The 11,675-nt window shown below is 38.1% G+C and overlaps 1 protein-coding gene across 1 annotated transcript; it reads left to right on the top strand.

Moving 5' to 3' along the window:
* The first annotated feature begins 2,357 nt into the window (after positions 1–2,357).
* LOC104924441 (acetylcholine receptor subunit alpha) lies at positions 2,358–11,306 on the top strand. The gene is made up of 9 exons (XM_010737785.3): positions 2,358–2,571; positions 3,634–3,776; positions 3,858–3,902; positions 4,526–4,635; positions 5,054–5,249; positions 6,281–6,518; positions 9,088–9,311; positions 9,535–9,771; positions 9,856–11,306. Exons 1-9 carry the CDS (start codon positions 2,529–2,531, stop codon positions 9,982–9,984), a joined length of 1,365 nt encoding a protein of 454 aa, XP_010736087.1. The 5' UTR covers positions 2,358–2,528; the 3' UTR covers positions 9,985–11,306.
* Positions 11,307–11,675: the final 369 nt, after the last annotated feature.

Genomic DNA, 11,675 nt, shown 5'->3' with positions numbered 1-11,675 from the left:
CCACGCTGGAGTAACGTCCACAAATGCATTGTGAGGTGCATGTGCCTCATTCGCAGTAATGAGCCTAAATTTGAAAGGCTGTGATCCATGAGATAAGTGACCTTTCTCTCTGTTGACTGGATGGTAATGCTTTCCTCCCTTCATACGGCTGACCTGAATACGTTTCCAAATACGTAAACATAAAGAAATATTCAGTTCCATATTCAGTGAAATGGAAATATTCATCCTGCTGTTAGGAAGCTATTTTATATTTGACATATTTATAATTGCTGTACTCAGTAATTTTGTCTATTGTACTTGGGCATTAACAAACAAATTCTCACGAAACACTCGATACAGAATTAGATAAGCTATCAAAGGCAAGGAATAATAATACAGATTTATTTCACTTGCAAGGATTATCACTAACGCATTTCTATATTTATGTTGGAACATCATGTACAGTAAAATATATCACTCAACACACATCATAATCTCTCCTATAAAAACTATAATCCTCTTCATCTTCATCGAGGCATAAACATCCAGGATGCTGTCCAGTTTTTCTCCACCCCCTACAGATATTACATGGACACTCTCATTCGGATTCAATGAACATTTAATCACATAGAGAGCAGATATAAACACAAAGCTCCGAGTCCTCTAGAGACCGGACAGAGCACAAAAAGTGTCACACTATAAGATTACAGGCCGACTGAGCACATACAATGCTGGCGAAAGGCAAAGCGGTGGTCATGGTGTAAATTCAGGTGGCCTGGGTGATTGCAAAGATAGAAGGGGGTTGGGTGGAGACAAATCTCTCTTAATTCAGACATTGCCAAAATGGTCATTTGTCCTTAAGTGAGATGAATGAGGCAAGTGGTTGAGTGACTGGCTGATTGAACGGACTGGGGATGTGAGGAAATTGAGTTGCCTGATCCATCACGGGGCCCTGACAGGGTGGGCTAGTGCAGAGTAAAAAAGGGAGACATGGGTGTAACACAAGGCTGTCTGAACATCTGAATTATCTTAAACTATAATATTATTTATTTTAAGGAGGAATTGGGCATAGGAGGAGCTGTGAGAAGACACGACATTACATAGTTATAATAATATGAAGTAGATCTCCATAGGACATTTGAACATGTTCCTATAGCTGCATATAACAACATTATAGTGCGTGATGAACATGTAGAAACTAATCTAAATACTGGTTCTAAATGCTAAACAGATTTTCCTCATTAAATAAATTCTTAAACATTGTAGCTAATGTCCAATCGCTGATTCCCAGCAGACCAAACACAGAAAAAGCACTGTATCATTGAGCTGCTCACCAAACTCTTATCAGTTAAAGTTAATTTAAGTTGTCTCAAGTCTAAATTAGAACTAGATACACACATTTATGTAGTAATATTCTTAAGTTTTGTTGCTTTTTATCTTACTCAGGGATATATCTCAATATGCCCAGAGCCATACCAAACAGTTATGATTTCCCTTAATAAAAGAAATGTTTACATTTTGTAGACAATTCTCAACATGGGGCTTCATGCAAATGTTGCCTGATCACATATTGAGCAATATATGACTGTGTTTGTCAAATTATGTCACATTGTTGATGTTTGATTTTGACATTCTAGATTATAAATTATTTTATTATAGATTTCATATTAGTTTCTTTGTGCAAAGCAAATTCACCACAGGGTAATAAAAGTTTCATTCATTCCTCCAGTAGTTGTTTCTGCAGCTTTTGACATCTGGAGCTCTGGAGTCTTAAAGTGTTCAGACAAATTTATATTTCAGCATCTAGAAATGATGGAGGTCATGTGACCAATCAATCAATCAGACTTTATTTGCACAGCACCTTTCAGGTTAAAGTAACTCTGGATGACTATCAAGCTGATTAATAGACAATACAAACTTAAACAGTAAAACAGTTTGCACATGATAAAATGTACCTCATGGTCAGAATATTTTGTAAACAGCTGTCGGAAATGAAGTTTTTAAGCTCTAGGTAAGATCCAGATTATTTTAAATATGTTATATGTCAGCCAAACTAAAATGATCCATATAGATGTTCCGATGCAAGAAATAGATCCTACAATATGTTAAATTATTATTCACTATAAAATAAACATCTTTAAAACATACTATAAAAACATACACAGATTTAAAGGCAGCGTTCATAGTTAAACAGTGATACAAGAAACTTGGAGCAGCGAGCATGTGTCATGCGTTTGCCACCTCGAGATTGTGTGTGGCCAAGTTCACGATGGGATATTTCAGTGGTGGATTACTTTGGCATGTTGATCTTATAACAGATGACAAAGAATGTGGCCCTCTCAAATGACAAGCATTGGCAGTCAGTCACTCACATCCGCTGTCAGGCAATAACAACAAGTCTGCCAGTGAAGAGCTCGGAGTTGTACAGTAAGCCATTTGCCAGTGCTGAAAGAATGTTTTAGGTGGGTCAAACCTTTTTAATTCTCCGGTGGTCAACGGGCAACGTTTCGACGGATCTAGTTTTTGGATGTCTTGTTCTACTGGCAATTATGAATACTGTATTTTTATTTTTTCATCTAGTCATACTGGCAGGTAAGAACTTATTTAAAAGCACATGTTTGTTGGTCAGCTGTGGAAATGTTTTTATTGCTTTACTTGAATTGCTTTTAGAACTCAAAGCATGGTGGAGTTAGAGAAAGTTGGAGTTTAAAAAAGCAATTATTAAACTCTCCTTTCCATTGATTGTGTTTAATAAAGCTGCTCTCAGGTCAGTGCGAGCTGATTCAATTCAAACAACAAAACTAATGAGCAGATTTCTGTGCAAACCGGCTCTTTGATTGACAAGGGCACATGTCCTGTTTTCATTTTTCATTTCAACCTTTTGTCCATCTGTCATCACATGAAGTCACCTGCATAATTATGTTCAGGAGGATTCCTTAGTTTACTGAGCCGAATGTCTTGAGAATCATTCAACCATTCAGACAACATGTTGCTATGAAATGACCTTCGTTTCAAGGTCAGCTGAAAAATGAAAGGGGATCCTGCTCTGGATTGTGGCAGATATGTAGCGGAAAGAGTACATGAACATCTCTATTAACAACTTTACCGGAGTGCTGTCACATGTTTGAATGCAGCATTGCCAAATTTAGACCCCAAAGCAAGCGAGTACACAAAAATAAATGTACATTTACACTACGGACTCACAGGTTTGAGAATATGTGCTTGAATGCAACATCCCCATGATTATCTCTGTTATATAGGCGAGAAACTTAACTTAACTAACAAAAATACATTATATACTTAAAACAAATGAATAAATAAATGAAATATTAACTTTTTTTTACTCTGCACTCTGCAAACTAACCATGTAAAAGTGGTTCAGTTTCAGTCTACTTATAAACATAACATCGTATACCTACAGTATGACACCTGTCACATCTATTTTCAACTCATATTAAATGAGCTCACCTCAAGTATCAGATGTTCTTAAAGCAATACTCTGCTTTGGCACGCCATAAACATTTTCCAGCACACTCAAGAGGCACCTTAAGGTGTAGACAAAGTCACATTTCACATTTCTGAATGCCTTCAATGAAGGAAACCCATTGAGAAAAATAAGCCTGTATCCTGTTTGGGGTCTTTTTTTTATTTTAGGGGCAGCCTGGGCCTCCTCTGACGAAACGCGTCTTGTCAAAACCCTCTTCACTGGCTACAATAAGGTTGTCCGTCCCGTCAATCACTTCAAGGACCCCGTGGTTGTTACTGTAGGGCTTCAGCTCATCCAGCTCATCAGTGTGGTGAGGTCTCACGTCCCATCACTCCGTCAGTATTAAGATTCACTGTCGTCATCTGTCTAAACTCTGAATCTGAATTTGCAGGATGAGGTCAATCAGATTGTCAGCAGCAACGTGCGACTGAAACAGGTTTGATACACATACTTTCATTTTTGTAGTTTTGATATAATAAAAGAAAGACTTTGGACACACCATTGATATTGCAGAGAGCCTCATTAATAAACTAAATAAAATGATTAAGAAAGAAAATGGAAAAGAATACATGATTTTAGCTACTAATTACAAATGTGCCAAAATAACTCCTAAAACCAAAAAAAATCCAGTTGGCACACAAAGATTTAGAAATGCTGAAAATACACTGTCAGCATGTCTGTCAAATACTGTTTTGTCTCGACAAGTAAAACATAAAAAAGATATATCACAATAATAGACAAGCTTTCTTGTACTATCTCCTCTAAAGAAAACAATGTCAGAGAGTCACACATCCTGATCTTGTTATTTTTCTGTAGTATCAGACTGATTTCTTCTTTGATTCAGTCCATAAATGTTGTTCTATATATGAAGAGTTCTCCTCCAAAGAGACAAACACCTCTGAAAACAAGAGACAGATATTAATGTTTAGTATGATTGCTGTTGTTTTTTTGATGTTTTCGGTTCATATTTGCTCATTTTCCATAAGATAATACATTAATACTGGTTGGCATTACTGAAGTAAGCTCCATTGTACTGAGCGTCCTTGTTTGTTTTTTCAGAAATGGAAAGATGTGAACTTGCAGTGGGCCCCCGAGGATTATGGTGGCATCAAAAAGATCAGAGTTCCCTCCACTGACATTTGGCGGCCTGATCTGGTCCTCTACAATAAGTATGCTATAAGGCTATATGTCATCTGTGTCATGTCTTTTTTTTTTTTTTTACATTACAATAAGCTTCAGACAAACTTAAAGCATCCAGATCTCTAGAACACAATCAACACACCTGTTAGTGATGTTTTGAATCACACTTTCCTATACTCTAGTATGTGGCGTGTGAAAGCTCGGGTTTCATCAGGCTAAATCTGGACCCCGTATTGCAGGCACACACACACACCCTCCCCCAACCATATGCTGCATCTGACACTGCTGTTTTTCCCCGACAACCAACTTGTGCCAAGCCGAGCGCTGGTTGGCTGGGGTGTGCGACAGCAGCAATGACCCATCCTCAGGCACTGATGTCCCCCCGCGTTAATATTTAACTTATTATCCCCCCATGTTGATGCTTCCTGTGCTCATCTGTGCCCACAGTGCTGACGGTGACTTTGCCATCGTTCATGAGACCAAAGTGCTGCTGGAACACACTGGGATGATCACGTGGAACCCACCCGCCATCTTCAAGAGCTACTGTGAAATTATTGTGCTGCATTTCCCCTTTGACCTCCAGAACTGCAGCATGAAGCTGGGTACCTGGACCTACGATGGAAACTTGGTCGTTGTGGATCCTGTAAATCCATTCAGATCATTTCTTCAAATAACTGGTTCTACGTTTCACTTGCTGAGAGTTAGATGAGAATATCAAAACCATGTCTGTCGGTTAATTATTAATCGAAATCTAGCAGCCAATAGTTTAGCTTAGTATAAAGCTTGGAAACAGGGGGAGCTGGCTGCCTCTGTAAAAATACATCTTTGTCTGTTATCCCTACAGAAATCAAAGTGTAAACACGACATGTTCCGGTTTTTACGAGGAGAATTTTGTGCCAGACTATTTTTTGGTCCATAAAACTGCCATTTGTTTTTCAAATTAGTTCTTTTTTTACAGTTAAAGTAAAAGTGAACACATTAATTAGTGAGCTTGTATGTAGTTACACGTGGACTAGATAAGATAACTGTCTCCCCTGGCTGTAACTTGAGAGTGGTATTTATTTTCTCATCTTACTCTGGTAGAGATTCAATAAATGTATTTCCCAAAACATCAAGCTATTTCTCAAACCATGCAAATAGTTTATGTCTCCACTTGGGAGACGTGGGAAATATAAATAGCTTTAGATGATACATGAGTACCAAAATATCAGAGTAGACACCGCATGTCATTTTCAAAACATCTCTAAGCTCTCTAAAATCTCTTTAATGCTTAAGAACTTGGATTCATATACACACACAAAAAGAATATTATCAGTGCCTCACTGGGAATATATCATCCTCCTTTTTTATAGAGCATAAACACTATTTGGGTTTATATAACTTCTGTCACTACAATGGGCCTATAACAGAATAGTAAATACATTGCACTATAATATCATAACACGCTCTGAAACCACAACATCTTATAGAACATAATCTGTATACAGAGATATAGGCATTCAACCTAAGCACAGTTTAATGCCCAATTTAACCATCACAAACAAGCCCAAATATAATTACAGTAACAGTAGTAAAGTACAGTAACTAAAATAGTCAAATATATAGGAAATATATAAAGAATTTGAATACAAAAATCGTCATTTAATCTCCCTGTTTATTGCTACTCCTCACTAGGACAGCGACCGTCCCGACCTGAGTAACTTTATGGAAAGTGGAGAGTGGGTGATGAAGGATTTCCGTGGCTGGAAGCACTGGGTGTACTACGCTTGCTGCCCGGATACTCCTTACCTGGACATCACGTACCACTTCCTCATGCTGCGACTCCCACTGTACTTCATCGTCAACGTCATCATCCCCTGCATGCTCTTCTCCTTCCTGACTGGCCTTGTCTTCTACCTTCCTACAGACTCTGGTATGTTGACACATTGTTTCTTTTCACACTAAATATCACTCAGTTACATACTGAGACCTTATGACATAAAAAACATCAGCGCCTGCCTTGATATATTCAAACATTTATCACATACAATGTTCATGCAATAACTCTGATAATAAGTCATATATTCTATATGCTCATTGTCACAGCTCTTATTATTGATTATATGTAATATGTCTTTATATGTGCCCATAATTCATTTTAAACACTATGATTTGCTGGCAGGCATAACCTGCTTGATACATTGCTAGTAAGTTCATAAACAACACTCAGAGAGTCAGTTACTATAATAATCCTTTTTGCAAATAAATGCAAACGAAACACGCAAATGCTCATATAATGCCTTTCAAGTAAACATCTTGCTGGACTGATTTAATTAGGGAATACACTTAATCACTTTCTTGCCGAGAATTAGATGAAGAGATTGATACCACATTCATATCCATTCATTCATGTCTGTTAAATATAGGGCTGCAGCCAGCAGCCGGTTAGTTTAGCTCAGCACAAAGCCTGGAAATGGGGAAACAGCAAGCCTAGCTCTGTTTTAAGGTAACTCTGACCTTTACGGCTACCAGCACCTCTCCCTCATGGTGACAACAAGACTCCAGGAAATCAGTGCACCATGCCAAGCAATAGTTTGCACAGAATCCTCTACATAACCGCAAAGCAAATTAAATATAACATGTTATTTAATGAGTTTTAGATTCAATTTAATTCAATTCAATTCCATTTAAATAGCGCCAAATCATAACAGAAGTTATCTCATGACACTGTCCATGAAGAAAAGGTGGAGATTAAACTCTAAAATATTTACAGAGACCAGACAATTCCCCACATGTGGCAATAGGCACATTTTGTTGTCTGTAGACAGAACCTGTTTACACTCTTTGTGTTAGGCTAACAGTTTCCTTGCAGTAGTTTCACAAATAGCCCACAGGCACAGGAGTGGTATTGATCTTTCCTTTAACTCCCATCAAGACAACAAAAAAGGGTATTTCCAAAAATGTGGAACTATTTCTTTAACCCAACGACAGTAAATGTCTATGTTCATGTTTGGTGCATTAATCTAGATGTGATTTACTCAAGCATGCTCACCTGAGTAGTATCTAATTGTGAAGAAGGGACATGCAAACAGACAAACAAACAAACAAAACCCAAGTGTGCAAATTGTCAAAAGAGCTCATACCTTTTGTACACTTGGTACATTTTCCTAATTATCTATGTTTTCACGATATGAAATAACTGACACCACGTTGGACAAATCCTTGTTTCTAATTATGTCAGTCTGAAGGTGTCCCTACATTGGCTGCAACAGGAAACAGCACTGCTTGTGTGCACATCTGGCCGTGTTCCCAGTGTGTAGGTCTGCCTCATTACCCAGGGTCCCTCTGTGCTGTCATGTCTGAAAGCAGGCCTTTGCTTTAATGTATAATACATCACTTGATCCCTGTTTCTGATATGGCTGCTGACAGGATAGTGTGGAAGGAGAAGCTGGTGCCAAAAAAGACACCCTCTCTGGGAAAACCGCTCTTACTGAGCAACAAAAAAAACAAAAAAACACTGTGAAATGGTGTCAGAATCGGTTTACTTGTGCTTTTGCTGGTTTTAGAAGCAGCAACAGATAAAAAATGACTCTCACTCTTTGAATGTGATCTGCTTGTATGAGTGAACAGTGCAGTTATTGTGTTCTTGTGTAAATACTAGAGAAGAATTGGACTCATAGAAATAGCTCTCCCTTGTGGCAGTGTAGTAAGACTGCATGCTATATGAATCATGAGCCAGAATAATGTTTAATGTTGCAGCTTTACATTTTACACTCAGGTTTCAGTTCAAGGGTCATTTCAGTGTGCCTTTTAAAGTAAATATTACATCTGTGTTCAAATTTCACCTTACTGAAAATATTTGTCCTCTTCTTGTATGTTCATGTTCGTCTTATCAGCTCGTCAGTGTATGAGACATACATTATGGTCTAAATTTAGAAGTTTCTAACCTTTTCGCCTTCTGACAACTCAATCACCTGAAAACAAGATTCTTTATATTTTTTTATGTCCAAGAATGAGCCTCTTATATCTACAGATGCCCTACCACACAGTGTCCACCGCGTTGAAACGCCATGTTTCCGCTGAACTAAACACACTGCATTTCATGGCCACTGCTGCGAGTTAGTAGAGGGTGACACGGGAGGGTTGCAATCATCAACTACACTGCTAGATGCCACTAAATCTACATGCACACTGGACATTTAAGCAATAGCCTATCAAATTATGACAAGTCATTTTTCAACTCAAATGCCTACCAGTGTTGATGAACTCTTTCTCAACTAAAGAACAATTTATTTTTGAAGATAATTTGGATGATTTTTGGAGTCCAGAGGACCAGAATTAACAAGAAAAACATATAAAGAATAAAGGAAGGTCTGATATTGAACACTAAATGGTTTTTCACAAATATTTTTGCTGTATATTGCATGAGATTCAGTTCCTCTTAGACAAACTGAAAAAGTCAGCAAGGTGCAATGAAGATGTTTTTTTTTTGTATCTCCCAGGTGAGAAGATGACTCTCAGCATCTCTGTCCTGCTGTCTCTGACTGTGTTTCTGCTGGTCATTGTGGAGCTGATCCCCTCTACCTCCAGCGCTGTACCACTCATTGGGAAGTACATGCTCTTCACCATGGTCTTTGTCATTGCGTCCATCATTATCACTGTCATTGTCATCAACACCCACCACCGCTCCCCAAGCACTCATACAATGCCAGACTGGGTCCGCAAGGTGAGTTGACTCATGTTATTTTAATTGTGGGACTGAAAGAAATTAATCAGTCCTTTTTCTACACTTGGTGATTTTTCCAGAACAATCCTTTATCTTTTTTTCTCTGCGTTATATTGCCATCTAGTGGTAGCAGACAGAACATCCTTGTTTTTTTATTTATTCCAACTGTTCTGGTGTGGTATACTCTTTGATATAGTTCCTATCTTTTGTCTTTTCATGACAGGTTTTTATTGAAACCATTCCCAACATCATGTTCTTCTCTACAATGAAACGGCCGGGCAAGGAAAAGCAGACTAAAAGTATCTATGGTGCCGACTTTGACATCTCTGACATCTCTGGCAACCAGGCCTCTTCTGTTCCCTATCAGTCACCCATCACCAAGAATCCTGATGTCCGCAGTGCCATTGAAGGAGTCAAATACATTGCAGAAACCATGAAAGCAGATGAAGAGTCCAACAATGTAATCTTTCACACAGGAGCGTCTCTAATATGTTTCTAGTCTTACTTATGTGTTTGTGACACCTTGTCCCTCTTCTCTTCCCAGGCTGCTGAAGAGTGGAAGTTTGTGGCCATGGTGTTGGATCACATCTTGCTGTGTGTGTTCATGGCCGTGTGTCTCATCGGCACATTAGGTGTGTTCGCAGGCCGTCTCATTGAGCTGAGCCTGCTTTAAAGGCCTGTGCCTCATGTTTTACTGGTTTAACTTCTCAAAAGACCAGTTTGTCTTGTAGTATTCAGTCAGTTTCAGCAGAATAGTCCTGTTTTTGTTTGTACATGACCATGCTGTATACAGTATCTTCGGCATATTTTGTAACAGATCATTGTTGTTTTTCACTCTTCAGGATATATGTTTGCAATTGAAATGTTGAATTAAGTCAAAGAAACATTTTTTCTTGACATCTTTATAGGGAACAACTGAATAAATGTGGTTTTGTCAGTTTTCAGGTTGACTGATTTAGAAGTGTGTCCTGATGCGTGATTCCTTTTCACTGTCTGATACCTCTGACTATTGGACAATAATATCCGTTAACATACGTTTGCACTTAAAAGGATATGAAGGATCTGTTGTAGAGATTAAGTATTCCTGCTTATTAAACAAAACAGACTATTTAAAACCCTATTTGGATTAGCTGTAAACTGCATAACCACGAAACTGAAAACAGGGCTGTTTTTCTGAGCTTATGCAAAGTTCACTTTTCAGGCACTACAAAAGATGATCTAAGAGAATATGACAAATTGCTGCAGATTAAACTACTCAACGGTATAGTTAAAAATAGCTCAACCACAAACAGCTACAGCAGTAAAATGCAACATACACATTAAAGGACCAGTGTGTAAGAATTAGGGGCATAGGCAATGAAATTGCAGATTACAACAGTTCACCCTTCCAAGAGTGTGGGAGAAAATGCAAAACTCAGCAAAACTCTGTGAATCTCACTATCTAGAGCCAGTGTTTGGTTTGTCCATTCTGGGCTACTGTGGAAACATGTGGTTCAACATGAAGGACTAGAAGAGGACCCCCTGTAGATATAAACAACCTAAGGTAACAAAAACACAACAAATTGTATTTTTCAGTTGATTATACTATTACTATTGAAAACATACTTTTGAATATTATATTTAATAGTCCTTTTTCACTTTCACTTTCAATAGTGTCACTGGAAACACCTGCGTTCAGCTGACGCAGAACTGATTTCATGTCAAAATGGCTGCTGTGAAAAAGGACTGTTACATTCCACTGATGCCCATATCGTACACACTGGACCTTAAATGCAGCAGTAACATTCATCTAGAAACATCACAGTTAGTAGTTAAACACTCATATATACCATTTTACTACACAATTAGAACTTTTTTCACACTATAAATACATCTTGCTGATACTTGCATACTTAAATATGCCTGAATACATCTTCTATTACTGTACCTATGCAGTCAGCCCTTGCATTATAGCCCAATCGATCCTGGCTGACCTCAGCCACCCCTGGACTAACTGATTTTGAGTTGTTACATTCAGGCCACAGATACAGTCAGTCAAGATGCAGAACTAATAAATGCAACAAAACAAAATAATAATAATAAATGCTAATTGTTCCTGCTGCCATTGGCCTCCTTAACAGCTCCCTGTTTGGTGGCATGTATGTATTGCTCATTTACTGGTTGTTTGTTATTTATGTTTATTTATGTTTGTGTTGTATGTATATATGTGGTGCTGCTGCACCGATTGTCCCTCAGGGATAAACCCTGAACCTATTTTTTCCTCCTTTATTTACTTTTCATATTATGTTACTGTTTGTACCTGTTTGCAAATCTTTAAATACATCAAGAGATTAGATGTTAATTAATTTGTCCATCTCTATTGTG

Source organism: Larimichthys crocea, chromosome XVIII, assembly GCF_000972845.2.
Source record: "Larimichthys crocea isolate SSNF chromosome XVIII, L_crocea_2.0, whole genome shotgun sequence".
NCBI lineage: Eukaryota > Metazoa > Chordata > Actinopteri > Sciaenidae > Larimichthys > Larimichthys crocea.
Note: the sequence above shows the minus strand (reverse complement) of the source record. Positions and strands in the feature narration are given on the sequence as shown.

What these genes read in the sequence shown, in the direction of transcription:
- LOC104924441 (XM_010737785.3), top strand. Translation starts at nt 2,529, where the DNA reads ATGAATACTGTATTTTTATTTTTTCATCTAGTCATACTGGCAG. An exon ending in TCATCTAGTCATACTGGCAG is followed by an intron (nt 2,572 to 3,633) that starts GTAAGAACTTAT and finishes TTTTTATTTTAG; the next exon opens with GGGCAGCCTGGGCCTCCTCT. An exon ending in CAGATGAAGAGTCCAACAAT is followed by an intron (nt 9,772 to 9,855) that starts GTAATCTTTCAC and finishes TTCTCTTCCCAG; the next exon opens with GCTGCTGAAGAGTGGAAGTT.